At 36.0% G+C, this 26,331-nt stretch overlaps 1 protein-coding gene across 1 annotated transcript in view; it reads left to right on the top strand.

Moving 5' to 3' along the window:
• The first annotated feature begins 5,179 nt into the window (after positions 1 to 5,179).
• The window catches only part of LOC149807323 (SCO-spondin-like), an 89,076-nt gene continuing 67,924 nt past the window's right edge, over positions 5,180 to 26,331 (top strand). Inside the window, exons 1-9 of the mRNA XM_089953944.1 lie at positions 5,180 to 5,375; positions 5,863 to 6,030; positions 6,972 to 7,136; positions 8,064 to 8,207; positions 8,597 to 8,767; positions 22,298 to 22,462; positions 23,094 to 23,258; positions 25,148 to 25,312; positions 26,010 to 26,174. Of these exons, the coding sequence (XP_089810070.1) occupies positions 5,180 to 5,375; positions 5,863 to 6,030; positions 6,972 to 7,136; positions 8,064 to 8,207; positions 8,597 to 8,767; positions 22,298 to 22,462; positions 23,094 to 23,258; positions 25,148 to 25,312; positions 26,010 to 26,174 (1,504 nt within the window). The remainder of the gene's footprint in view (positions 5,376 to 5,862; positions 6,031 to 6,971; positions 7,137 to 8,063; positions 8,208 to 8,596; positions 8,768 to 22,297; positions 22,463 to 23,093; positions 23,259 to 25,147; positions 25,313 to 26,009; positions 26,175 to 26,331) is intronic.

The following is a 26,331-nucleotide window of genomic DNA, read 5'->3' as shown; positions in this document are numbered from 1 at the left end:
CTGTTCTTTCTGTGGACATGGGTAACCGACATACAGCCTGAAGGAATGAAAGTATGGATGATACTACCATATGCATTTTCAAGCTCGTGAATAATATTCATTCTTAGAAGATAGTTACTGGTAGATAACATACAGTTTATACAATTTCTAAGCTGCGGATTTGGACGATATTAGGTAAGGGAACGACAAATGGACTTACAGAGGTTATCACAATATTCTCAACGCTTTATACAAATATGCATTGGTATAATAATAGGCATTCAAACACTTGGTGATTTCATTCTATTTCTTTCCATTATTAGCATATCGGAAGAGTTCTCGTTCATTTCCATGACCTGTTTTAATCACACGTTTTGTTTCAGTAGCCATAGTGATGCATGCAAAATTCAGTAAATAAGAAAAATATAGGCACGTAATTGCACCTCTACACTTATCCGAGTAAATATGCAGTAAAAGTTAGAGCTGGTAAGAATTTTGATTCCCTAGAGCATTAACATAAATCAAAGACAGTAAGTGCATTAATTTACTTTTTTCTACCTGAATCTTGAAGAAGGTGAGTACATTGTTTATTGAACACCCTCGTTGTCATCGCGTAAAATATTTATGACGCAGCGTCTGTCTAAAGGAGTTAATTAAATCTATCGTCGATCGTGGCATCAGAAACTTGGACCACAAAAGCAAAGGGCATTATCTGGATGTGCTCCGCCGCTGTTAGTTAGTATCTGGAATCCCTAAAAATGGACAAAGGACTGTTTTGGACGTTTGTTTTTTTTGTATTAATATCCGTAATTTTTAAAGTGTCCGCTAATCCAAAGTTGTACCAGTTCAAACACAATTCTACTTTCTCCTTTCCTGGCAAACAGTTAAAAAATCATACTTTCGAGGAGTTTTCCACGAAGTATCAAACACTCCAGTGTGCGCACGAATGTCTAAAGAAACCTCGATGCAAATCCTTCAATTTCGGAAAAGATATTCGCATTTGTCAATTGAACGATGGAAACCACATTGAATTTCCCAGTGATTTTGTGAAGAATGATTCTGCGTACGGTTTTGAATATCATACCCGAGAAGCGTTTTCAATTGATAAGGTAAGCTCTTAGATGAAAAGGAAATTAACACCATAGCTAGAAATATAATACATACTATATTCATGCGAAAATAGTCAAAATTTAAATACTGTATTCAGTACAACTAGGTACCACGAATTATAGCGGATAGAATGCATGCCACGGTATCAGTAGCATACTAACGGGGTGGTGGGTGATGGAAGGGGCGATTGCCCCGGGCGCCAGAGTCTTGGGGAGCCAAAACCCCTTTGGGCCATGATAGTCGCCATATTTTGGGGGCAGGAGCCCTACACTTTATTAAATTCCGTCAGTCAATAACTGGTGAAACATCTTGCTCTGATTTAAAGGGAAAAAACATTATATTCACGATATCATTTGTTTAAAATTACCTTGAGATAAAAGAAAAGAAAATATTTTAGTTTTAAAAAATTACAGCCTCCACCCCGAAAATTAAACGGTCAGTACCTTATAAAAGATAAATTTGCAATGTGCATGCTAATTATTGTATAAAACTGAAACTAAACTGGGATGATTAAGCTTACACTATATCTGAAACTGCTGGACATCGTGCAAATATTAGACAGCCTATTGATAAAAATAGGAGGTGTTGATACTGAAGCATACAATTTACTAGCTACAGTACTGATGTAAAAGGCAAAGTAACTTTGAGTGGGATGCCAAAACCATGACAAGATATTTGTAAGACAGAACAGGTAAACATTCAACACACTTACTCAATAAACGAAAAAATAATCAGTGGACTTGAGAAATTATATAAAGTTCAGACAGAAAACAAGTGCACTCCTGAAAATCGTTCGACGATTTGCAGTCTTACAAAAAAATACATTTATATAAGACATTCACATACGCTAATAATTAACTAAAGCACGACATGATTGTTTTGTTTATTTTGTATTCGAAATTTTCTGAATTATTGTGCCTTGAATATTGAAAACAGGTTCTTAATATTAACATTTCTTACTGACGGAAATTACTGATGTACTGTTACAGTGAAAAATAACGTTGCTACGTACAAACGGAAATAATACTACGGTAATCAGATAAACCAATGATACTTCTAGTATCTGGAGATCAAAGAAATAGCAACATTTGGTCAGTTATGCCAAAAGGCAAGACAAGATCTTATATATGTGGATTTCATCGCCATCTAGAATTACTGCTCTCGTCAAATATCAACAGGCCCGGCCCTAGGGCAAGGGTAACGAGGCAACCGCCTTGGGCCCCTCGCTTTCGGGATATCAACTCCGCAATGCAATATTTTTTGCTTGGGGCCCCGCTCATCGCTTTTGCTGTATTGGGCCCCGCATGCTACCTTAGGCCCCGCACATCCTAGGGCCGGACCTGAATATCAAATGGACTAGTCAGGTTGATAGCATTTATAAAACAGCATCATATCGAATAGCCAATCATCGAAAACTAAAACACAAACTTAGCAAGCAGATTTTATCAAAACTATGCATGTCTTATATCAGGCCCATTTTGGAGTATGGCAGTATAATTTTACATGGATATTCGTTGATCGATTCAGAAAGTTTTGAAAAACTATATTTTTCAAGCGGCGAGAATACTTACAGGACTTCCAACATACACTAGTTGGCAATCTCTCTATTTGGAAACATCGTAGGAAAGTCTGCGGTCTAGACGAAAGAGACAAACATTATTAAGTCTAAATTCTACCACATCATCTTCATACCCTCAGCAGTGGCATTGTGGAACATTCTTGAGGATACTCAATGTATCATGCCTTATATTGCTTTGAAAAGGTGCCCAAGTATCAGATCAAGTAAAATGCCTAGTTTTAGTGATCGAACCCTCGATATTATCCATACTAGAAAGTGTAATCTCATTAAAAGCTTATCTTTACCGTGTTCAACTTGTTAAAACTCCGTTTTGTTCTTGCGTTGGGATTGAAATTACCATGCATTTAGTATAACAGACAACAAACTGAGAAAATTACTCTCCAACTGTTACCTTAGATTTTACTGCTTTGGGGAAAGGGCGATGTAAATGAAAAATATAGAATTCTGCAACATGTATGCAGATATATAACCGATACCTGACGATTTCAATAACTTATTCAACTCATGAAGCTGTCATTCTCTCTCTCTCTCTCCAATCATTTTTCATTATTAGTCACTGTTTTATGTTGTAATACTGTTATTATGCTCGAACTAGTGCCCAATCCCACTGTATCATTTTACGACAACAGATTATGTTTAAACAGAAATGGTTGGACTTTGGCAGGAATGACTCTTCTGGTTTTATTTTAATTACTTGGCATGGTATGCAACATGCATAGACGATTACTACTTTAAAATAGATTTTATTACTGCCTGATGTTTATTGCCACTAGAGAAAATATTGTGACAAGTTATTCATAAAATCAATATCTTGTTATCAAAATGTGTATGGAAAAATATATATCTTCGCAACAAATTTGTAACTGCTACTCACAGTGTATCAACAGTTGATATTGCTTTGATAAAATGAACGGTTGAACGAGAGACAACAGGAAATAACGGTCTTCTTCTTCTTCTTCTTCTAATAATAATAATAATAATAATAATAATAATAATTATTATTATTATTATTATTATTATTATTATTATTATTATTATTTATACAGCTAAATGTGTTTATTAAGGCCAGTTTGTTTCTATTGATATGATATTGTATTTTTACTGATTCTTTTTTGTGTAACTTTGAGTCTTTTCTAATGTTCTAAAATTTTTCTTGCTCTTGTCATTATTTTAATTTGATGTTACGATTACACTTGATTTAAAAAGAAATATTTATTTTTATCTCTCGTTTTCATCAGAAATAATAATTGATGCAATGGTTTACAAAGTGTATAGAGGCACTTTTGAAAATTTGTCAAAAATGAAGGTAACTATTTTGACGTCTATAAAAAGATTATGAAATTAAACAACTTTAGTTTTAAAAAGTCGAAGAAACTCTACAGGGGGCTCACTCATTACTTCAAAGCATCGAAATCCCGTGCGCTTTATGATAGGTATTGGTTATTTACAGTCATATGTGGACCTATTGGTACAACGTGACTTACTTGTCATATTTCTGATTAATTTAATTTTTATTTCAAAGTTGAACTGGGACCTATAATAAATTAAAATGTAGACAATTTTGACTCGTACTATTGAGGTGGTTGCTGTAGAGATATATATGACTCAGTTCCAAAATGATTCAAGATGGTTGACTGGAGATACTGGTGAATCAGGAGCTTTCTTGCAAAACAATCCAAGGCCGTCGTCTCTTTAATTGGTGAATGAGGGATAAATAAACCATGTATGTAAGCTCTTCAAATTAGGTCAGGTGGCTTCTCAAATGCAAGCAACACACTTTATGTGTTTGCTTGTTTTGTTTTGCTTTGTTTTGTTTGCACTGTAAAGCTAAGGATGTCACTCTCTAAAGAATCTTAATAGTTTTGCATGTTAAAATTTAAACTGTAATAATCTTGTAACAGGAGGCACTGGGCCCTTGCTTATATGAACCATGCAAAAATGGCGGTCGTTGCCTAGATACAATCACAGGCAACTTCGAGCGGACTTATTTCTGTGTTTGTACGGAAGGATGGCGTGGTCAAAACTGTGACATTGAAGGTAAACCAGCTATGCGCTTCTACCCCCATCCCATTATCTAGCATTTTCCATATACTATCATAACTAGATTGAAAAAGTTGTTGCTATTAATGTATTTACTACTTTCTTTTTCCATGTAGGAAGTATATCTGCCACAATGAATGTTAGTCAGACACGTGTTTCCATATTTGGACCTACTATATTTTTCATCTTTTTCCCCTTCTCTCTGTCTGTCTCTATTTTCCACTCAATCTCACTCCACTTCAGCATGTGGAGATGTTAAAATGTGTCACATGTAGACCATGTAGTGTACATTTATGCAATCAATGAAATGCCAGGAAGAAACGCCTAAAAACGAACTCCAAACAGCAAAATATCGACTTAACCTATTAACAATTTTTGTAATTATTTTTCTACATGAATTACGGACACCTGCACCCCTCTCTCTCTCTCTCTCATATAATATCATAGAATGAAACATTAAGTGCTGTATAAATGAATTTGTTCGCAGAGGCGCGAATAGATTGGTCTAACTGGGAAGACTGGGGACGGTGCACGGTTACGTGCGGTACCGGATGGACGGTTCGGCGCAGGCGCTGTGAGGTGCTGGCAACGGGAGAGGAGAAATCCGTGTCGGATTGCTTCGGCCGAGATGTAGAGTACAAAAGCTGCACCTTTCAAGAATGCCCACGTACGTTTTTGTTCCATTGCTACTACTACTACTACTACTACTACTACTAATAGTGAAAACAAATAGAGCTTAATTATTTTGCAAGAAATTCGAGAAGCATATTGTGTTCATGTTATTTTATCCATAGAATCAATATTTTCGTATACAGTTGTATTATGGAAACAAGCAGTTATCAGCAGTGGCAGAATCTGACGGAAATAATGTTTTACTGTTATTGGTGCTATCCTAAGATAGTACGTATTTTCATCAGTCCGTATATTCTCAACTCAAAAAGTCTGTTTAATCTTGAACATTCCGTACATTTAGTCATCTTGCGAAAAAAATGCACATCTTCCTTTGTCATGGAGTGACATATGAAAGGTAAAAGCAGTGACGATTGTTCTCTTTTGATTATCATCTCTCATTTTTAGATACAATGATGCTGACTAAGTTTCCTTTTTATTAAGTTAAAACAAAGAATTTTTAGACAGTAATTATTTATGTTCAGGATGGGGTGAATGGGGCGTGTGGGGAGACTGTTCTACAAGAGCTAAATGTGGCCACGGAGTTATGGTTCGAAACCGCAACTGTACTAATGGCGGAACTCCGGGTGTGGACCGATACTGTAAAGGCCCCACCAACGAATCTGCCCCTTGCAAAGGCATCAGCTGCAGAGGTAAGGCAAATTTGTCTAGTTTTTCATGGGCCTAAAACAAATGGAACTACCGGTTAAGTTTTATTGTTATTATTCACGTCGATTGTACAATACGTTTAATAGTTTGTATCCAACACGCTTTAGATAGTAGCGAGAGTCACTCATGAATGTAAAGGAAACCAGAGGATCCAGAGTAACCATACCTTAAATGGCAGCCACCTATACTTGCATATGCTGCAACATGGGATAGAACCAGGAAGGTGGCGGTGAAAAGCATGTGGAAAACCGCTGTGCTGTTTAAAACTAAAGATGTTGGGGTTTGGCACAGTTGAACTATTGTTGTTTTACACCAATAATTTATGTAGTGGATTTATAAAAAGTATTCCCGGATTTGTAGCTATATAATACAAAAACATATGTCTTTCGACATCAGGTTTCCTACGATATTAATGAAACTTTTTATTAGATCTAAGATTTTTGACCAAAATGAATTAATACAAATAGCAATTGAAAAACAAATATAAATGAACATTTACTTTTTAAAAGTGCATGCATAGTGAGGATCGATACGCATAAATGAATTTATTTAGTTATACTTTTATAGTACTACTATGCATTAAGTTACATCAAGGTTGTCTCGTCGCTATAGACGAAGTGTTTGCGCATAGAAATATCGTAATTTGTCATAGAAATATCGTAATTTGTCTCCTGACGATAAAAGTTGAGACATTTCTTTACTTAGAATCATATGCAAATACGTGCGAAAATATTTTGTATTGTTCATTTAAACAAGGCATCTGTTATTTGATCCATGAATGTCCATACGACTTGTGTTGTTATTTGATCCATGAATGTCCATACGACTTGTGTTGTTATTTGATCCATGAATGTCCATGCCACTTGTGTTGTGATCTGAGCCATCAAATTTCCATCTGACTCGAATTCTGTGGTTTCTCACTTAGGCCTTTTGAAGTTAGCGAATGGGACACTGTATGGTGAGGGAAGGGTGGAAATGTTTGATGATATTCTGCAGGAATGGAAATTGATCTGTGCGGACGATAACCACTGGGACGTGTTCAGCACGGATCTTGTCTGCAAGCAAATCGGCTTCTTGGAAGCAGATCAAGGTAATATTGTCTGCAGCAACTGATCGTGACATGTTGACTGACCTATCGTCAGAGTAGAGATAATCACATCAATTCATATATAAAATCAAAGCTTACTAATTTAATATTTTCCTCTATGTTAATAATATTTAACTCTGAGTATATACGGAACATTTCATACACATTGGTTGAAAAATGTTGAAGCTAGATGATATGTACATGACCTGAATGTCCCTATAGCTTTCAGTATGCCTGCGAATTACAACACGCACACACTTTTGCAAGGAGTGATATTGGTCATCAATCCATATGTAATGGCATATTGTTCTTTCTATCCGAAATTCGTGTTCACTGAAACAAGAAATGTGAATAAAAGTTAACGAGATGCCATATAGATTTATAGAGATTTTTTTATTATAGTTTTAACGTGTTTTTTCTTAGTCCCACAATCCTCAGGATGTAAAATTGTATGAGTAGTGATTTGATTATTTAAATGTTTGTGTCAGTTTAACGTTATCTGAATAAACAAAATCCCATGCAGTTTACCTTTTGTACATAGCTGACTTTATGTGCGTGGCTGACTTTATGTGCGTGGCTGACTTTATGTGCGTGGCTCGTATTAAGGGTGTATATAATTCTATCAACTTGGATCACGGGGATTTCATATTACGCGAAAGTTCATCTTCACTCTTTTCGCATCAAGCTAATTTCATTGTATTATATAGGAGCTCACTCGAAGATTTGAAATCATAATATTACATGAAGTCTGATTCATCCGTGGAACAAACTTATATAACGATGAAATAAAGTAGTACAATACATTGAATTACATTTAAAGTTTAACGAGGCATTATAAGTTTCAGCCACTGTGTTGTGATTTTCCAAATGAAAATAACTGATGAATAATAAACAGTTTTATTTCACATCCTTTCTTTTATCTATACCTAGCTGTAACTGACAATGCTTATGGTTCCGGTGGCCGAAATTTGACGATTGTCGTAACGACGTGCAGAGGAAGCGAAGCCACCATACAGGAATGTGTTAGAAATGTAACAACATCATGCAAACATTTTGCAGGCGTGAAATGCAAAGGTTATTCTCTCTCTCTCTCTCTCTCTCTCTCTCTCTCTCCACTTTTTAAATCAAGAATTCAAACGAATGAGGTGCGTCTCTTTCAAATTAAAATTTTAATATTGGTTAAGTCGACCAACAGAAAGATACATATTTGTAATCTCAATTTTTCCTCAACCTTTTGGAAGATCTTTTCACACTCAGTCACGAGTAACATTTAAATTATGCAGGTATTCATTCGACATTTCATGGACGCGATTAACTGTCACATTTTTTTCTTCTGGTCTTCGAAAATCTATTTGAATCATTGTTTCATTGTTTGCAATGGCTCAACTCTTACCTCTTACTTTATTTGGTATTAATTATGCTGTTATTAAATTGTTAAATTATTTAATTATTTTTGTACACAGTTATGGGCGGGTGGAGCCTGTGGACACCGTGGGGTGAGTGTTCCGTGACTTGTGAAAACGGAACCAGAACCAGAACTAGGCTGTGTAACCACCCACCACCAAACCATCATGGTCCGCCCTGTCCCGACGATCAGATACAGTACAAAGATTGCTCCCTGCCTATGTGTCCAAGTAAGTGAAGCATACTTTCTTGTCATAATTTGGTTACTTTATTAAAGAACAAGTAAGCAAAGGTTGCAAATTAAAATGATAAATGTTTATATCAGATTAACACGTTGCTTGGCCTACTGGTGTAAAACAAGCTTTTCTGCGTGGCCACTAACAAATCCGTTCTCTAATTATCAAAATGTGACAATTTTAGTACTCAAATATACCCTGCTCATATATCCAGTTTCAGCAGTGAACTGGAGTGGCCGAGTGGTCTAAGACGCTCGCCTTTACCGATCTCTCTGTCCACGTGAGCTCGTGTCTCGGCTCGGCCAATGAGGGTACGCGAGAATATTTGCTAGTAGCTTCCTCTGGGTAGGCGATTCCTCCTGGGGTTTTCCCGTGCTCTTCCTCCACCAAATATACTTGCCTACATGTATAATCTGTCATGTGCTGAAAATCTCGTAAAACCATTAAACCATATTTGTTAACAATTGTTTTATTTATGGCGTCATATTTCGCGATCCACTTACAGACTTCTGTAACATACGTTAACATGGAAAACAAGTTGGTTTAAAGTATCTGAGATTTAAGAAAAAGACAATTAGGTGTAAATCCTAGAATAAACATAGACCGTTCTGTGAAGTTCAGATGCATTATACATTATTTTATCTTTAGTAAATTTACATTATTTATTTCAATCGCAATGATGTGAAACAACTACAGTGTTTTAAGTAGATAATTTAATGTTCAAATGTTTTTATACGTTTTAGGGTCAGCCTGCCTTTGTTATTATTACTTTCTAGTTATTGTCATCTTCTTTATGTCTCATTTCCTAAAGATTTTTTTCTTCTCCAAATTGTATTTTTGGTTTACGTTATACTATGGATACTATATAAACATGATTGTACTGGGTGCTGTTAAACCCTAAATATTATCATGTCTCATTCGCACTTAAATCAGATATGTATGTATGTATGTATGTATGTATGTATGTATGTATGTATGTATGTCTGATACGATTAATAAGCGTTATTCTCGATGGAATGTTGAATAGAAGGCTCATCTCCCACCGGGTCGATATGCATTAAAATGTACAGTATTAGCATGATGTACAGTAAAATATATGAACTGCACAAGATAAGTATTATTACAGACTGGAGGAAATAAAATACGGCACCTTCTAGCAAAACTATAAAGTTATATTTTGGCTCTAAAATGGTTTATCTTTGTGTTTTAAAGCTACAAGGTTGTACATCATGGAATTTGCTTGCGTCAGATATTTCATAGTTAAACACTGTATCACAGTCGGCCATACCTAGTGAGTTGATGTGAAAAAACGCGTAATTTAAATACTAGCATCTGAGACCCGAGTAAAAGTAATATGATAATGTAATTAAATTGGGGTATGCACCATTTGTATACTTTCCTCTTGTAAGGATTTTTTTATATATAGATTTTCGTGATTACTTGTTTGATTATGGGAAGTCGGTGTTGGTGAAATAGTCCTCCATCCGAATTAGTAGCCCATTGCTTGGGGCAAACGCAACAGAGTGCAGTATTAATGAGATTTCATGATGGCATGGTTTAATTTCATAGTGAGTTCAGGCCAGAGCCGCATAATTGTCCATAGTAGCCAAATACTCCCTATTAAAATTTAATTGTGTGTATTGATTGTGTGTCGCCATGTAAAGCATCTGTGATAGGGACTGATAAATTGCACAATGGATTAAGTGAGAAGGGACTGTTCCATTAACTGGAGATGCCTTTTATTGTTGTTATGATGGTAAATATGGTGTAGACCTGCAGGCGGAAAGATGCTTAAAATCACGATTTGACTGGCCTAGGGTAGAGCAGAAAAAATAGTTCCCCGTATTTGGTGTTATTGTTGTATATTTTCGCGGCGTGAAGCACTGGCGCTACGTTACAGGGGAAACCATGCAGTTGTGAGGTTGGCATGATATTGTGAAATTGTGATGTAAATTTGTAGTTGTTATATTTTGGTCATGTATTGATTAAAGGAAAATTATTTATAGCCTGGACGCGTTGGAATTTTCAGAAGACAACGATTGGTGTCAAGATGTCCTTGTAAATAAGGGGGGGGGGGGAAACAAGTGACTTCTAGTAGGATTCACGCCAGGGTTGAATTTTTTCGGTAAAGATACTCCCTTGGCTTATTACAGTAATATGGTGCCAGGTTGTTCTGAATTTTGTACATGTGGACTGATACATTGCATTTTATTCTGTCTTAAAAAGGTACAATTTTGCAGTTTCCAATAAAGTTTCACAGGATGTTGAATATATTTCATTCAAAAGAGTTCAAGTTACGTTCTTTTGCAAGCCTTCTGTGAATTTAAACGATAGGATGAACAATATCTCCAAATACTTAACGTGAGGTAACATAAAACAATTATGAAAGTAATTTTTTATTTTGTTGCTACAATTGCTTAATTCCTTTTAAATAAAATAACTCTATGGACAGTTTGCTTCAGAATTAATTTGTTATTCAATCGCAGAGTTTCACGAGTGATACATTCAAGTTTGTCATCTCTGCAGCATACAGAAAAATATTTTTTATTCTCTGTTTATTATGAGTAGTGCCTAGTAGTAAAACCTTGGCTTTTTGAGAATGTGTGCACATATCATTGTTTGTACACCAAGTCGAAAGTTTTGACATGTTAGAATTATTTTCGACTTAGTTATCTTATTTCTGGATATGTGTACTTCTTGCTTGTGCAACCATGTAATCTATATTGTTCAGATACAAAAGGAAGAGCATTCATAAAAAGTAAAAAGAAATGTGGTCCTAAAATACAACCGTGAGGAATTCCTACAGTAACTTGGTATTGAACATTTATACGTCATTGGAATAACTTGGATGAGATATGCGGTTTAATATAAGCTAAAACAAAAGGTAGTGTTAAATTTAAATATCGATACATTCATAATTTATGTATCCGAATACTGTGATTCATCACTTTTGTAAAATCTAACAGATCCGCCATCGCATAATGCAAAGAGAGAGCTGGGTCTGTGCAGTTTGTTAGGAGTAATCAGTAGAACAAACAACATAGACAGTGGTCTGCAGACGTATTATGCGACGGCAGATCAGGATCTTTGTTTACAGTTAGACTTGACATATAAGCAGTAAATACGGTAATGGATATGTTCAATATTAATTTTGAAATTTTTTACTGTGTGCTTAATGTGTATGTGATCTCATCTTTTAGATTACTTTATTTTAATCACCAATGGATTCAAATTTTTAAGAAAAACTTAAATTTTGAAAATGTTGAATTTCAATCTTGATACCTTCTGGCAGTTTAACAGATACAACATCCCTGAGTTTCTCTGATATAGCATCACAATGTGCATTATACGCTGCAATGTATTCAGTAGCAGCATTGTGAAAATAAATAATTAAAAATATTTCATATTTCCTTGTTATCGGTAATTTCTGACCTACTTTCTTTAGAAATGATAGGTCTTAATACTTTTAAATGCTCTAAAATATGTCGGAAATATTTCCAAAATTCATTTGCAGTATTGATACATCGGTTTAGGATATTTTTGTACCATTCTTTCTTTGCGTTTCCTATAATATTAGTTGCAGTATTCCTTTTTCTATACAGTTGAGATTTTACATTTATCTTTATCTCCTTATTGCGATATTTGTGTCCTCATTACATAACTTTGGTAGTTTCAAATGCATTTTCTTTGTGCGGTGTATGTTTGTTCAAGACTTAAAGAAACGATTTTATTTCAGCTCTCAACCATATCAATAAAGTTATGAAACATGTTTATCAGGGACCAAGAAAACTCCCATATCAGTTACATTATCAAACCCAGCTATCTTGCGGAATAAACTGGACTAAAAATTCGTTCTTAATGCACTCTTAATGGAACATTTTGCATTGGAGGTTTTAACGGCACAACAGGAACAATCATGGCTATATAACGTATATACCCGACTATATGTCGAGTCAAACTGCAAACAATAAAGATACCGATATGTCTTAGCATAATGCGCCTGTATATTCAGGTCTATATTGTTTGCTCTACTAATTACTCCTATACAACTGCTCCGATTATGCGCCTGCAGATTTAGGTTTGTGAAGTTTGCAGTTGGATTAGACCTATACGGCAGTACCAAGTAAGTCTATGAATTCCAAAAAGGCACACACAAAAACAAAAAAAAATCCAAATAATAAGGACAGGTAAAGGTAAAATCATTAAAATACAAAGTCATACATCATGTTCTGTTCAGCGGCTTTCAGTAAATGCATTTAAAAATCATTTAGTCATTTTACGGTAGTCTTTTTAATTGTATTTCAGTTATTGTTTGTCTGCTCTCCCAACGTTTATCATACCTGTTCAAATTTAAATCTTTTTTAATTTGTGTAAATTCATATCACTCTAGACCGTTTGCACGTATATTTCACTATTTATTTTGCTGCTGTAATTAGCAATTCTCATTTTATTTTCTTGCTTTTTCTTCATACTTTCAAAAAACGTTTTAAGTCAGCAGTTCAACATATTTCAGTGTGTTACATTCTTTAGGTTAGAAATCACATATCATTATTCACATTATTACCAGTCACATATTAACAAGATAATGACCCAATACCGTCTGCACGTGAACTCTGTATCTACGCAACCTAGTTTACTTGACTGTCGGAAACATACAATGATAATTATAAAGAAGTGTCGAAATTTCATGGAGAGATTACGAAAATTAAATTCTTTATACCATTTTCATGAATAAGTATCCGAAATAAGTGAAATACAATGCTTATTTTGACAATTGCGCATGCCAAAGTATAATTCAAGTTCTTTTTAGACCTGCCTAGCGAAATAACAATAAAATGAAGAAAGTTTCAATATTAAACATAGTTTTATTATGTAATGAGTATGACGGGCAAGACTACACTGGTTACACACACACACACACAGAGAAATATATATATATATATATATATATATATATATATATATATATATATATATATATATATATATATACGATTGAATTGTCTTAAGACGGACCTCGTGATTGTACGCTTAGTATTTAGTTCCAAAACGATACATTCAAGCATCTAGATGAATACGTGGAAGCTTTAGAGTCGCCATGCCAAAATAGTAGCGTAATACATTCATGTACATTCCATCGATGTACCCTGGACGACTCAGAAGAAATGTTTAAGAGAAGCCTTGAAATAACATGAATCATGCTACTTCGTATTATGCCACCCGGATTGAGAGCAAATTTTACTGCGTTAGAATTTGGGAGCATATGCACAGACCTTTAAAATTTTATCACGGCATCAATAAAAATGGCACAATACTAAGGGTATTATAAACAGAGAGAGAGGGAGACATACATAAGTAGTGAAGTGGGACGATATAGCGTCAATGGGACTTACCATTAAAAACCACATGGGAATAGATTATGGGACCGTATAGCGTCAAGGGGAATTTAACATGGGAATATATAGTGGGATTGTATAGCGTCAAGGGAAATTGCACATGGTGGGACTGTCTAGGGACAATGGGGAATTTGTATAGGGCCTGTAGGGACAATGATGGCAGAGGGTCAAACACAACAGAGATAGAGACAGACATACACTAGTACAAGCCTGAGGGACAATGATGGTAGAAGGCCAAACACAACAGAGACAGAGACAGACATACACTAGTACAAGCCTGAAATTTATATATAAAGCATTACCAAGACCTGAAATTTTGCTGGGGTGTTCAAAAATTTGCATGATTGTAATGATGCTATAAAAAGCTATAATCAAGGAAAAGTTCAACGACAAAATGGATGTGACTAAAAGTAACGCTAAAATGACGAAATTGTCCCAGAATTTAAAGGAGAATAAACATATCCCCGAAAATTAAGTTACAATGGTTTAGACTAAAATGGATAAACCTAGTAACTACTTACAATATCAACTTGTGTGACGATCGTGGATAAACACCCATGTATCAATTTATAGCTATAATCAGCTGAAATTCCTATGAAATCTCACTATCTATTTATAGCTACAACTTGTGGGAAATTCTTTTGGAAAACCTCACTATCTTTTTATAGCCTCAGCTTGAGTGACGATCCTGTTTATGAACTCTAGTACATATGTATAGCTACAACTTGTGGAAAACCCCAAGTCCATATTTATAGTCTCAAAATTTCCAGCGTCAGTGACGTCACTGTACTGGACACTAGGGGATAAATGGCAACAGTGTTGCAAGTGGCTGACCTGAATACGCGCTACTGTAGGTAGGTAGGTAGAGTGTATTTGATAGGGATAAAGGGAGTTTTATAGGGACAAACAGAGACCAATACACACACACACACACACACACGTACGCGCGCAGACATACGCACAAACACACACACAAAAGAAAGAAGAGGAGAAAAAAACAAACCCAAAATATACTATTTACACAGAGTGAAGCGGAAAAAAACCCCAAAATATACTATCCACACGGAAGGGAGGGAAAACAAACTCAAATATACTATCCATTCAAACGTACGCGAACGCATACAAACCCCACATATACTATCCACACAACGTCGCTAACGCGTACAAACCCCAAATATACTATCCACACACGGGAGAAAGAAGGACAAAAAAACAACAACCAAATATACTATCCACACAACGTACGCTAACACATACAAACACACACACATACACAGAGGGAAGAGGAAAAAAACAACCAAATATACTATCCACACAACGTACACACAAACACACACACACACACACAGAGGGAAGAGGAAAAAACAAACCCCCAAATATACTATCAACACAGAGGGAAGCGGAAAAAACCCCAAAATATACTATCCACACGGAAGGGAGGGAAAACAAACCCAAATATACTATCCACACAACGTATGCAAACACACATACAGACAGACACACACACACAGAGGGAAGAGGAAAAAACAAACCGCCAAATATACTATCAACACAGAGGGAAGCGGAAAAAAGACCCAAAATATACTATTCACACGGAAGGGAGGGAAAACAAACCCAAATATACTACCCATACAAACGTACGCGAACGCATACAAACCCCAAATATACTATTCACACACGGGAGGAAGAAGAAAAAAAACCCAACCAAATATACTATCCACACAACGTACGCGAACACACATACACACACACACACACACACACACAGAGGGAAGAGGAAAAAACAAACCCCAAATATACTATCAACACAGAAGGGAGATAATACAAACCCCTAATATATTATTTACACATGGAAGAGGAAGAATACAAATCCCTTACCTGCTATCCACACAGAGGTGAGATGTTAAAAAAATAAACCCCATATCTACAATCCACGCAGAGGGAAGAAGAAACAAATAACCCAATATACACTATCCTCAAAGAGGGAAGAGGAAAAAGCCATAATATACTAACCACACAGAGGGAAAAATAAAACCATTATACACTATCCACACAGAGTGAAGAAATAACCCTTTATATATACTATCAACATAGAGTGAAGAAAATAACCCATTATATTCCATCAACACAGAGTGAAGAAGAAAAAGTTTTTTGAAAGCACCTAAGCCCTCACCTGCAATGACCAACTCTGCCAAACACCTACACCCCACCCCACCCCCAACACTACAAAACCCATTTAACCCGTTATTTTATGGCATCAGTGTGTGATTTTAGGAAACATCAAGACACAAAATGATGGATGAATAGACTGACTATTGTTTACCGACTTGCATGCCTAAAGAGCGTGCGTGAAGGAAAACATCCTTCCATTTCAATTCTAACTAAAACATGATCCAGAGGGATAGAGAGAGGTGAAAGAGCACAATGTCATGAAGTGTGAGTAAAAACAAAACACGCCATCCTTATTATAGAATGTCAAGACCAAGAGACACTTACGTTTTCTTTCTGGTCTATTCTCTTTTAGAAGGTAGTGTGAAATTTCACATCAGGGCCAACGCATCGGCTCGCATTGTCAATTTTTCCATTTCCATGTCTTCACTGGCACAAGTTCTTCCTGATCTTCAATTTCTTCTTCTTCTGAATCCCTCTCCTCTTTTTTGTCTTGTTTCTGTTTCTTCTCTTTTCTCTTAGGCACTCTGAATCCCAGTGTGCTTTCTCCCGACAACGATAATAGGTATCTTGACTTTTGTCTCTCTTTCTTAGACGAAGCAGGTATTCTGGAGACAAATACCCATTTACCTTTGCAGATATAGCAAACTTCATCAGCACTTCTACACTTTCGTATGACTCTCATCAAATCAACGCCCAAAAGAGTAAGTTTTGTTGCCACTTTCGCCTGTGAATTATGCTTTCGTATGACTTTTAGCAAATATTTGACCAGCAGGTCGGTCTGTGCTGACTCTTCCATCTTCTTGATCGTTTGAGAGTGGAATGAATACTCTGACTCTAAGACACTCTCCCTATATACAGGGACCTGCTGTGTATGAAACCTAGTCAAATGTAATTTTGCAATAAGATGAAACAATTTCATTGAGAAAGTAAAAGGCAGTGACGTGCCGCGTCGCCTCACACAAGAGCTGAAGTGTTAGCTCAAATCCGTGTCAGCGATTTCGAAGACGACATAACTAAGCTTTAATCAATGCTCTCCATTTATGCCACAAAACCACGAGTCATGATTCACGCCAAAAGAAATTTCGTTCGGTCCATAAAAAATAGTATCACATTTGAGAAACGCAAAAACGAACTTCCAGAAAACTGAGAACGACGGCTTACACCTACAACGTGAAATGTATGAGTTCAAGTAGTGCGTAAAATTTAGTCAAATTAAATTTTTATAGTCAAGACGCAACGATCTATTTTCGAAGAAGAAAGCAGACACCAAGCGACAATGGCGATCCGTGTCACACAACACTTTTCAAAATGTATTATTAGAGGTTTGTTCTAGCGATCTGCACGGTTAAATTAAATGGTTTACGTCAATGGTTTCTATTTGTAATTAAATTTTTGTACAAACGATATGTATGTAAGCGAAAGCTAACACACACACACACACGTGTTACTGCATTGGGTGACAATAGAACCTTGTAGTACTTTAGTCTGGATTGTTTTGAGAAATGGGCAGACTTAACATTACATTGGAGAGAGAAAGAAAGAATGGTAAAGAAAAAAACGTAGGACACCGTTTTTGGTTGGTTATTTTTTGCGGTATTATAGGACAAAGATAACTAAGACAACCTCACATTCTATGTGAGAAATGTTCATTGTTTTAATTCATTCATCAGTTTTATAAAAAGGTATTGTGATATCTATTGTCAACTGACTGCTTAACATTTTGCTGTATATCTCAAATTTAAGAGATGTCCTGTGTTTCGTAGCACACATGACTAACAATGTTGAAGAGTTTTCACAAATCTAAGGCGGGGAAAAAAGCAGCACCAAAACGCGCCTTGTTCTAGGAGTCACGGTACTAATTCAGTCCCCATAGTAAACGTATGCAAACCTCATGATCTTCAAAGTTCAATAACTTACAGCTTTTGAGTACTCATGATCAAACCTATATTTATCAGTATAGATGAAACCTGGATGTCAGCTTCTGTGTAGAGGAAAGGATATGAGCCGCGGCATTTTCTGGACCTGCATTTGTTTGAAACATGTGCTTTAAATTCTGCACCAAAGAGTCAGGTGCTAATTTTAGTAATGAGTGTTCCAAACTCAAGAATGTTAAAGGACTGAAATTCCATCAATAAAACAATGTCTCTATTTTTTTTCACTTACAACTAGGATAACCTCTCAAAAGGTTCTTTTTCCTACAACATAACTTACATTATTAACCAATCCTGGTCAACCTAACCCATATAAATACTCTATTTTAGGCAGGCTGATTCCCATTTTTCCATACTATTAGTACGTGTGTCCTCTATCGACAGTCTAAACTCAGAGAAAATTGGTCGAACATTGGTAAATTTGTTTCTGAACGCATGTTTTGCTTTTAGAATTCAGAGTTAAACATAGGTAGGGTTATACAGTGCAATGACACTCGCGTTATTCTTTAAAAAGTCATGTGTTTGTTGTTTTTCTGAGAAGAAAAAAAAAACGGTAGACCTAATGTTGTAAACTTTTCCGTGACACATTGCGGTGCCAAACTAAGGATAAAGCTAAGATACATGAATTGTCCAAGCTCGTCAACTCAAGATTTTACTTCATCCAACGATTTACTGATAGAAAAAAAAATCATCGTTATACAATTGTTAGGGTGTAAGTTTTTGGGGAAAAAATTACATGACAAACGGAACAGCTCACCTATTTATAGTAACTACTGATCACATTTTTGGAGAGGTATCTTCAAAATGAACAAATACTATAAGGATTTCAATAAAAACTACTGTAAGAGAGAGAGAGAGAGAGAGTATGTTATTCCTACTTTTAAAAAGAATTACGACAATTACGTTTGTTTTTTTTATGGCATATTTTCCCTAAGAAATTTTCAAGGAAACACACATTCCACTTAGAAAATAAAATCCATCGGAAAAAATCCACCATTGTAAAATATCACCAGAGTGAACTGCTGACAAATGCGACTAAAACGTACTCACAGAATAGTACAATTAAACATCATTCCTTGATGTATTTTGCAATAAGACTGACACAGTTTCCATGGGATCGCCCATGGTACGATTGTTCGTGCATTAGTTTAATTTTTTTAAATATATTTTTTATATAAATAGCCTATAGGATAGACCGAGTAAAGCATGGCCATTCTCGTCACTGTGTGAATAGCTACTCAAGTCAATTCGAAGTGAACGCGGTAAGAAAATAAGTATAGCTAATGAAATGGCTTACAACGGGTGATGCATTGTTTTGTTGTAAGGCTGTGTGCCAAAAGTGTGTGCGTGTTTTGGAAAATGGTAAAAATTGGATATACAATTTTCTCGTGACACTTATAAAGTGAAGAAGCTGTGCAAGTGTCAAAAGCCCAAGTCATATAACTTTTGTATTTTGTACGGCTTGTAAAGATTTCCACTTTAGAAAATGTGAAGTGTCACAAGTTATTATCACAAACAGAAGTGGAACATAAGGGCTTGCAAGAAAGAAAACAAATCAGACAGTTGGTGTCATCAAGAGTGCTAGAGACGGTACCCGAACTTGCTTGCTTGCTTACTTGAATTAAAGTGATTTTCGCTCCAATGGAGCATGTATCACTGGTTTAATCACGCACCGCGTGATTTTTAATTACTCCTGGGGAAGGAAAGAGAGTCTCATCCCCCAGGCTTTTATGTACTCACAGAGTACTTTTAAATTTAGCCACTCAGGTGTAGGACTAACTAGTCCTTAACAACATGAATGAAAGGCTTTAAACATGAGTGGGAATAGTCTCACCACACACTCATTTTTCTTTGTTGGATTGAAATGCCTCAGGTGTCAACCCAAGCAGTATGTAACGCCCGCTACGATTGGTCGGCAGCGATGACGTCAATTTAGGACACGTGGGCGTGTGGCAGGTGGAAATCGTTCCACATTCTGCCACGTGTAGGATGTCCGAGCGTGGTAAAGGAGGAAAAAGGTGCTCAGCAAGCCAGCCATGGATGTTAAGTACTCCCCAAAACGCCAGTACTCCCCCAAAAATACACACACACGCACACACATATATATATATATCATGTGCAAGGTTGGCAACATAGTCTTCAGGTGGTAGGGATAAAATAGACAAATTCGCCAATTGTTTTTAATGCCATTCAAAATAATTTTATAAATCGTCAAAAAGAATTTCCGCCGTAAAAGCTTGACTGTAAGGACAGTAGTTCGAATGTAATACATAAAACACATTGTGATTCCAACATGACACAATAAGACGACTCCATTTCCAAAGTCAATGTCTTTGTAAGAGAATTTTCAGCAACAATTTTCAGTTATATGGTGATTTCGAAGTAAGCGATTGTGTCACCTGAAATCACAGCAGCAAAGATTATGCTTATCTCAGTATCAGAACATGTGCGACTGGTTATACATTTCCGATAATCTGCATGCCTACCGATACTCTATTTGGCTGACTTTGTTTTCAATAAAAACTATTTTGTACGTTTTTTGTTGATTCTTTTCCCATAAGTTACTGGCACAAATAACAGGCGCATTTGTTCCGATACTGTAATCGTATCTGGTATATTAAATCACTCGACAGATTCCTACTAGTGCATGAGTACAGCAAATGTTGCAAAGTCCGTACGTCGCAGAGGTATTCTGCCTCCAATGTGAAGTGCAATGCCAGTGTCAGCTTATAATTTGGTATCTGAATCGTAGTAATACGCTTTTTCTGCCAACTTAATCTTTCAAGAAAGTAGTCCTTGTTGATTGCAATACTGCGCTTTGAAGTAAGTTTTCATGTTGCCCATTAAGAGATCCTTGCTGTTTTACTTTCGTGGGGAAAACCTTATTATCTCCAAAGAAGATGAATATAGTTATCTCGTTTGATTGTACTACTTGCAAGGAGTTATGTTACAAAATCTTTGAGTAACCAGTCAGCTCTACTCTTGAACACTGATGACGTTAGAAATGACTGCTAAAGTAGACCTGGGATTGCATTCGGAATAAACAATTCACAAATTGAATCCTTAATTGATTTTTCATGCGTGAAGGTTTTAAATAAACAGGACATATTCTTCATTTATAGTGATATCGATCACTTACAAAGACATTTGGACAACCAGGTTCAGTTTGTGCTTGAAACTCTCGTGGTCAATTATAGACGAATGTAACAAACCACTAACACCGAGCTTTAAATATTTTTGGGGTCTGAAGATGTGAAAACTCGATCCGGGGTACCATTTATCGTAAGTCTCCTATATGACAACACTACCTGTCTTCAGTATCTAGCCAGATTATTTCTTTTCCGCTAGAGTGTTGTAATATTAAATGCTCTTAACACCATCTATAGCCCTGAATTCTTCTTCTGTAAAATTTTCATATCAGTTTTTAGATCATTTTAAACAATGCCAAAATTATGTAAAGGATGGACTTTGCTTGACAATTGCTGTACTTTTCCCTAGGAATCATCGGGTCCTGGTTGCCATGGGGACAGTGGACTCCTTGTAATGCCACGTGTGGGGAGGGTGTACGAACCAGATATCGTGAGTGTAATACCACAAGCAGCTTCTGTGAAGAGGGAAGCAATCAGTCACACGTCATATGTGTCATGTCGCCGTGTCCTGGTACATCACTATTGTTATTTATTATGCTGTCCTGAGTTGACTTTTAGCACGCATGGCTGAGTTGGAAAGACCTGTCTGTCAAGGCCTCCACAAAGCACTTTATTTTTCCATTTTGCCCCCACAATAACCCACACTTTTATGTTCTAGTTTTATGAAACTCTTCCGTTATAATAACTGTAGCCCTAAGGATTTCATAAGTTCACCGACAGATTACGGCAAGTTTCGCCGAATGTTATGTTCTTTACAATGGCTTCAGTTGCTCATATGCTCAAAGTTTGAAATAGTTTTCCAATGCAGGCAAATGTATATATCTATAAACAGTTTTAAAATAAAAACATTTATTACGATGTTACACGCTGTAACAGTTGATGGAGTGTGGATCCCTTGGTCAAAATGGTCTTCCTGTGACGTCACATGCGAAAATGGAACCCGGTTTCGGGTGCGGAACTGTACTGGGCCATTCTACGGTGGCGCAAAATGTCCGGGTCCAGATAAGGAAGTCGAAGGTTGTTTCCCAAGAATGTGTCCGAGTAAGTTCAGAGATATAAAATTGTGACTTCTTTTTCTAAGTAGTTGATATATGATAACTTCTGTGAAGTAATTTTTCTTTCATAATAAATAATATGGGTTATTACATATATTTTGTCTTCACCAGTTGCCGCATGGAATAGCTTACATCACGATTTTGGCTTAACTGTTTGCAGAAGGTTCATTCAAACTGAGAAGGAAAATAATATAACATAGGGCACATTTAGTCTGTACAAGTAACACAAATGCTGCACAGAAGCAAGAAACTAATCAACGTGCGGTAGTATGTTCTATTGGGCAATGTGTGCATACCATCTAAAAGATGCACTTTTTTCAAAACATAAGGCAGCCATTTGCATGGAGGAATATGCGTGAATATCAAACGAATCTGGATAATTAAATTATCAAAGTTCAGGATTGTTTGTACTTGAATTGTACAAATTATGAGCGAAAACTTTTCTCGAGTTTCTTTTTTTGTTGTGTGTTTAGGCTACAAGTCTCTCTCTCTCTCTCTCTCTAAATAATAATAATAATAATAATAATAATAATAATAATAATAATAATAAATAAATAAATAAATAAATAAATAAATAACAAAGTAAATAAATAAACAAACAATTTCCATTTTCTTAGTCGATGGCGTGTGGAATCTTTGGTCACCTTGGACGCTGTGCACTGTAACCTGTGGGTATGGACATCGTAACAGAAGCAGGACTTGTAATGGCCCTTTCTACAATGGGACTCCCTGCCCCGGGAAAAGCGAAGAGATCGAGTCTTGCAACACCTTTTCATGTCCAGGTCTGATAATTGTTCTGTTTATATACAACTGTTCATGCAAGGAAGATCCGAAAATGTTCTTTATTGTCCGTAATTTAATTTTATTTAACTGTGTGAAAACAAAACTCTAGATTTCGTCTCCTTACTCCACATGACATTTTGGTTAAGTGAAAAGGTGTTTCAAATGACCAACAAGACTTTTCAATTTGACCCTGGCCTCAGGGGTTTTCTAGCACTTCTCTTTTCAATATAACAGTCAGAACAAATCGTAAGTTTGTACTAACATGTTTCAAAGACAGGAGAAAACATAGGTGTTCCGAATCAATCATTATCCTCCCATCTAGGTTCGTATAGCAGTTTCAGATAATATAAGGTTTCTTTTCAGCTCTTATTTTATTTAATTTTTCAGTGTATAAAAGTGCCACATCCGAGAATTGATTTCCTGTCGATTGTTTAGTCCTTTAAAAGTAATTAGCTTACAGAGACATAACTACAAACGTAGGAATATATATGCCCTTAATAGAGCTCATATTTGTGTTCAGTAAACATCAAACACGAAGACGTCTAATACAGTAAGTCCTTGATTGAAGGCATTTCTTCTAGTGACCATGATCTTGTTGTGAAAAAGGCGAAACTGCTTGGCGCTCAGCATTAAGAGGTTAGTGTTAGGACTGGTCGGCCTGGTGTCAGGATAATGTGTCCTGCGGCATGATGCCCCAGTGCTAGACATCACTATAGACTGCCACACTGCAGACATCGTAGCGATATGACTGAAAAATTGTTAAAGCTACGTTAAAAATTATAATCACACACACACACACACACACACACACTTGAAATTTTACTCTTTTGGTCACACTGTTCAAATATCATTAAACGGTAGGTAATCGTTTTCTATTATTGCAATAATTTGAATAAAATAAAAAATAAAAAATTATTTAATCAGAATACAGACACGTACAGTATTGTGAATCATTTTTCAAATAATCCTAAAAGTTCTATCATAAGTTCTAAAGTACAGAATGTTCCGAATGAAATGAAATAGTCTTGAATGTGTTGCCATATCACAATACTATAATCCAGAATGTCTTTGAATGAATCATCAACAATCCCAAAGTACTGTTTTAGTCCAAAGTGTAATGAGTACTTTTTAATTCCAATGAATAATTATTAAAAAAAACAATTCGTCTCAAATTATATATGAACATAGCTATAAATGATCACAAACACTGATCATAAAACAGGAACAAACGATTGTTTTACCAAACAGCTTTATATAAAAATTTCACTTTACCTTCTACATAATAGATTCCCTATGGAAAAGCACACTATCTCGTAAACAAGGTCTTTTACTTTTTAGAAACACGACAAAAGTCAGGTAGGCACAACCCTCAATCATTAACAAAATGTAAGTACACAGTATAGGTATACACAAACTATTTTCAAAGAAAACTAAAGAAGGCAAGGCAGATTTTCATGACTGTACAAAAGGTTTATTTGCTTCCTAGTCCAATATGACAATAAACCTTGAAATTAATGATTTTTCGAGCAGGAGGGAGATGTTGTTTGTTCATTTTCTCTCACATTTTATCATTTCTGAAGAAGAATAATTGTATAAAAATGCATCGGAAGATACTCTTTTTTTACGAGTCCACTGCACTTGATCGAGTCATGGAACTGTCGTTTTTCTGTCGCATGAAGTAATCTAGATGATCCAATCGGTGTTGCAACCTTTCCTTCTTAATTGATGATATCATTGGATATAGTCCTTTTCTTCTTTCTTGTCAATTTAATGTGCATTTATGTCTCTAATGTCTGTGTGATGGTTAATTTGAGCCCACTCCACAATATACTTTTCCTACGAAACGCTACATACGACATTTGCATATTTTTACCTTGGATTCTTTCAGTGGATGGAGACTGGAAGCAATGGGAGGAGTGGGGAGTGTGTAGTGTGACGTGTGGAAAAGGAATCCAGAATCGGACTAGGGAATGTATCACTCCACTCTATGGGGGCGCTGATTGTAGTGGACCAGCGGAGCAAAGTCGAAATTGCAATGATTTTCCGTGTCCAAGTACGTACACCCAAATGTATAACGTAAACTTTGTTACATTATCCCATGTCCAATTGAGCACATCATTGCGGGCAATTGCTGCAAAATATACAGTACAAAGTTCAGTTTACATTGTTAATAAGCACATACTTATGAACAATTGTGGCAAAAAATACAATACACGGTTCGACTGATCTAGTTATACGGACCGGTAATTTCGAGTGCAATCTTTCTACTTAATATGTATACTAATAAATTTGTTTTCGTACGATAGGAAACACTTAGACTGATAACAAACAGTTGGGTCTACATCCATATATGAAATACAAGATTCTTTGGATATAACTGAAGTGGCTCAGTAAAGCAGATAGAATGAATCCTTTAAACTTTCATTATACATAGACTGGTACTGAAAGTCTACATTTTTACAATATCTGATTTTCGAATTCAGTGATGAAGCTTAAAGAACTGCGTTGTGTTACGTTTTGATAGGAATGGTTGGAGCTGAATCATGAAAGACTTTCTATTCTCCAGGACAAAAAGAAATAAATTAAAGTAGATTCGTATTAACATTTTGTAATAGGATCTACCTGTAGATTATGAAAAGTTCTGATTAACATGTATGCATTGTAATTCTTAGTTTTTGTAGGTATAAGGATAACTACTCGTCATTCAATCAATGTATTCAAATCTTATAATACACCACTCTGTTTTAAAGTCGATGGCGTTTGGATGGAGTGGGCCGCTTGGAGTGAATGTTCCGTCACATGCGCAAACGGTACTCGCTGGCGAGATCGAAACTGCACGGGACCTTTCTATGGGGGTCAAAATTGCACAGACAATTTTTACGAGGAGGAAATCTGTGTAACCAAATCATGCCCAGGTACTCAATCTAATACACCTTCAGTTATTTTTGTACGTTGTCACTACGCTCGTCCGTTTGTCCCCTATCGAGTTCTTTACCATCTACATTTATCAAACTTTGTAAGATGTTTGCAGTTTCGGAGCAAAAGAAATCTATTGATTTTGGAATCGAACAT

The sequence above is a fragment of the Sinohyriopsis cumingii genome, chromosome 1, assembly GCF_028554795.1.
Source record: "Sinohyriopsis cumingii isolate HCF-2022 chromosome 1, ASM2855479v2, whole genome shotgun sequence".
In the NCBI taxonomy this organism is placed as follows: domain Eukaryota; kingdom Metazoa; phylum Mollusca; class Bivalvia; order Unionida; family Unionidae; genus Sinohyriopsis; species Sinohyriopsis cumingii.
The sequence above is the reverse complement of the archived record's forward strand: the minus strand, read 5'-3'. Positions and strand labels throughout refer to the sequence as shown.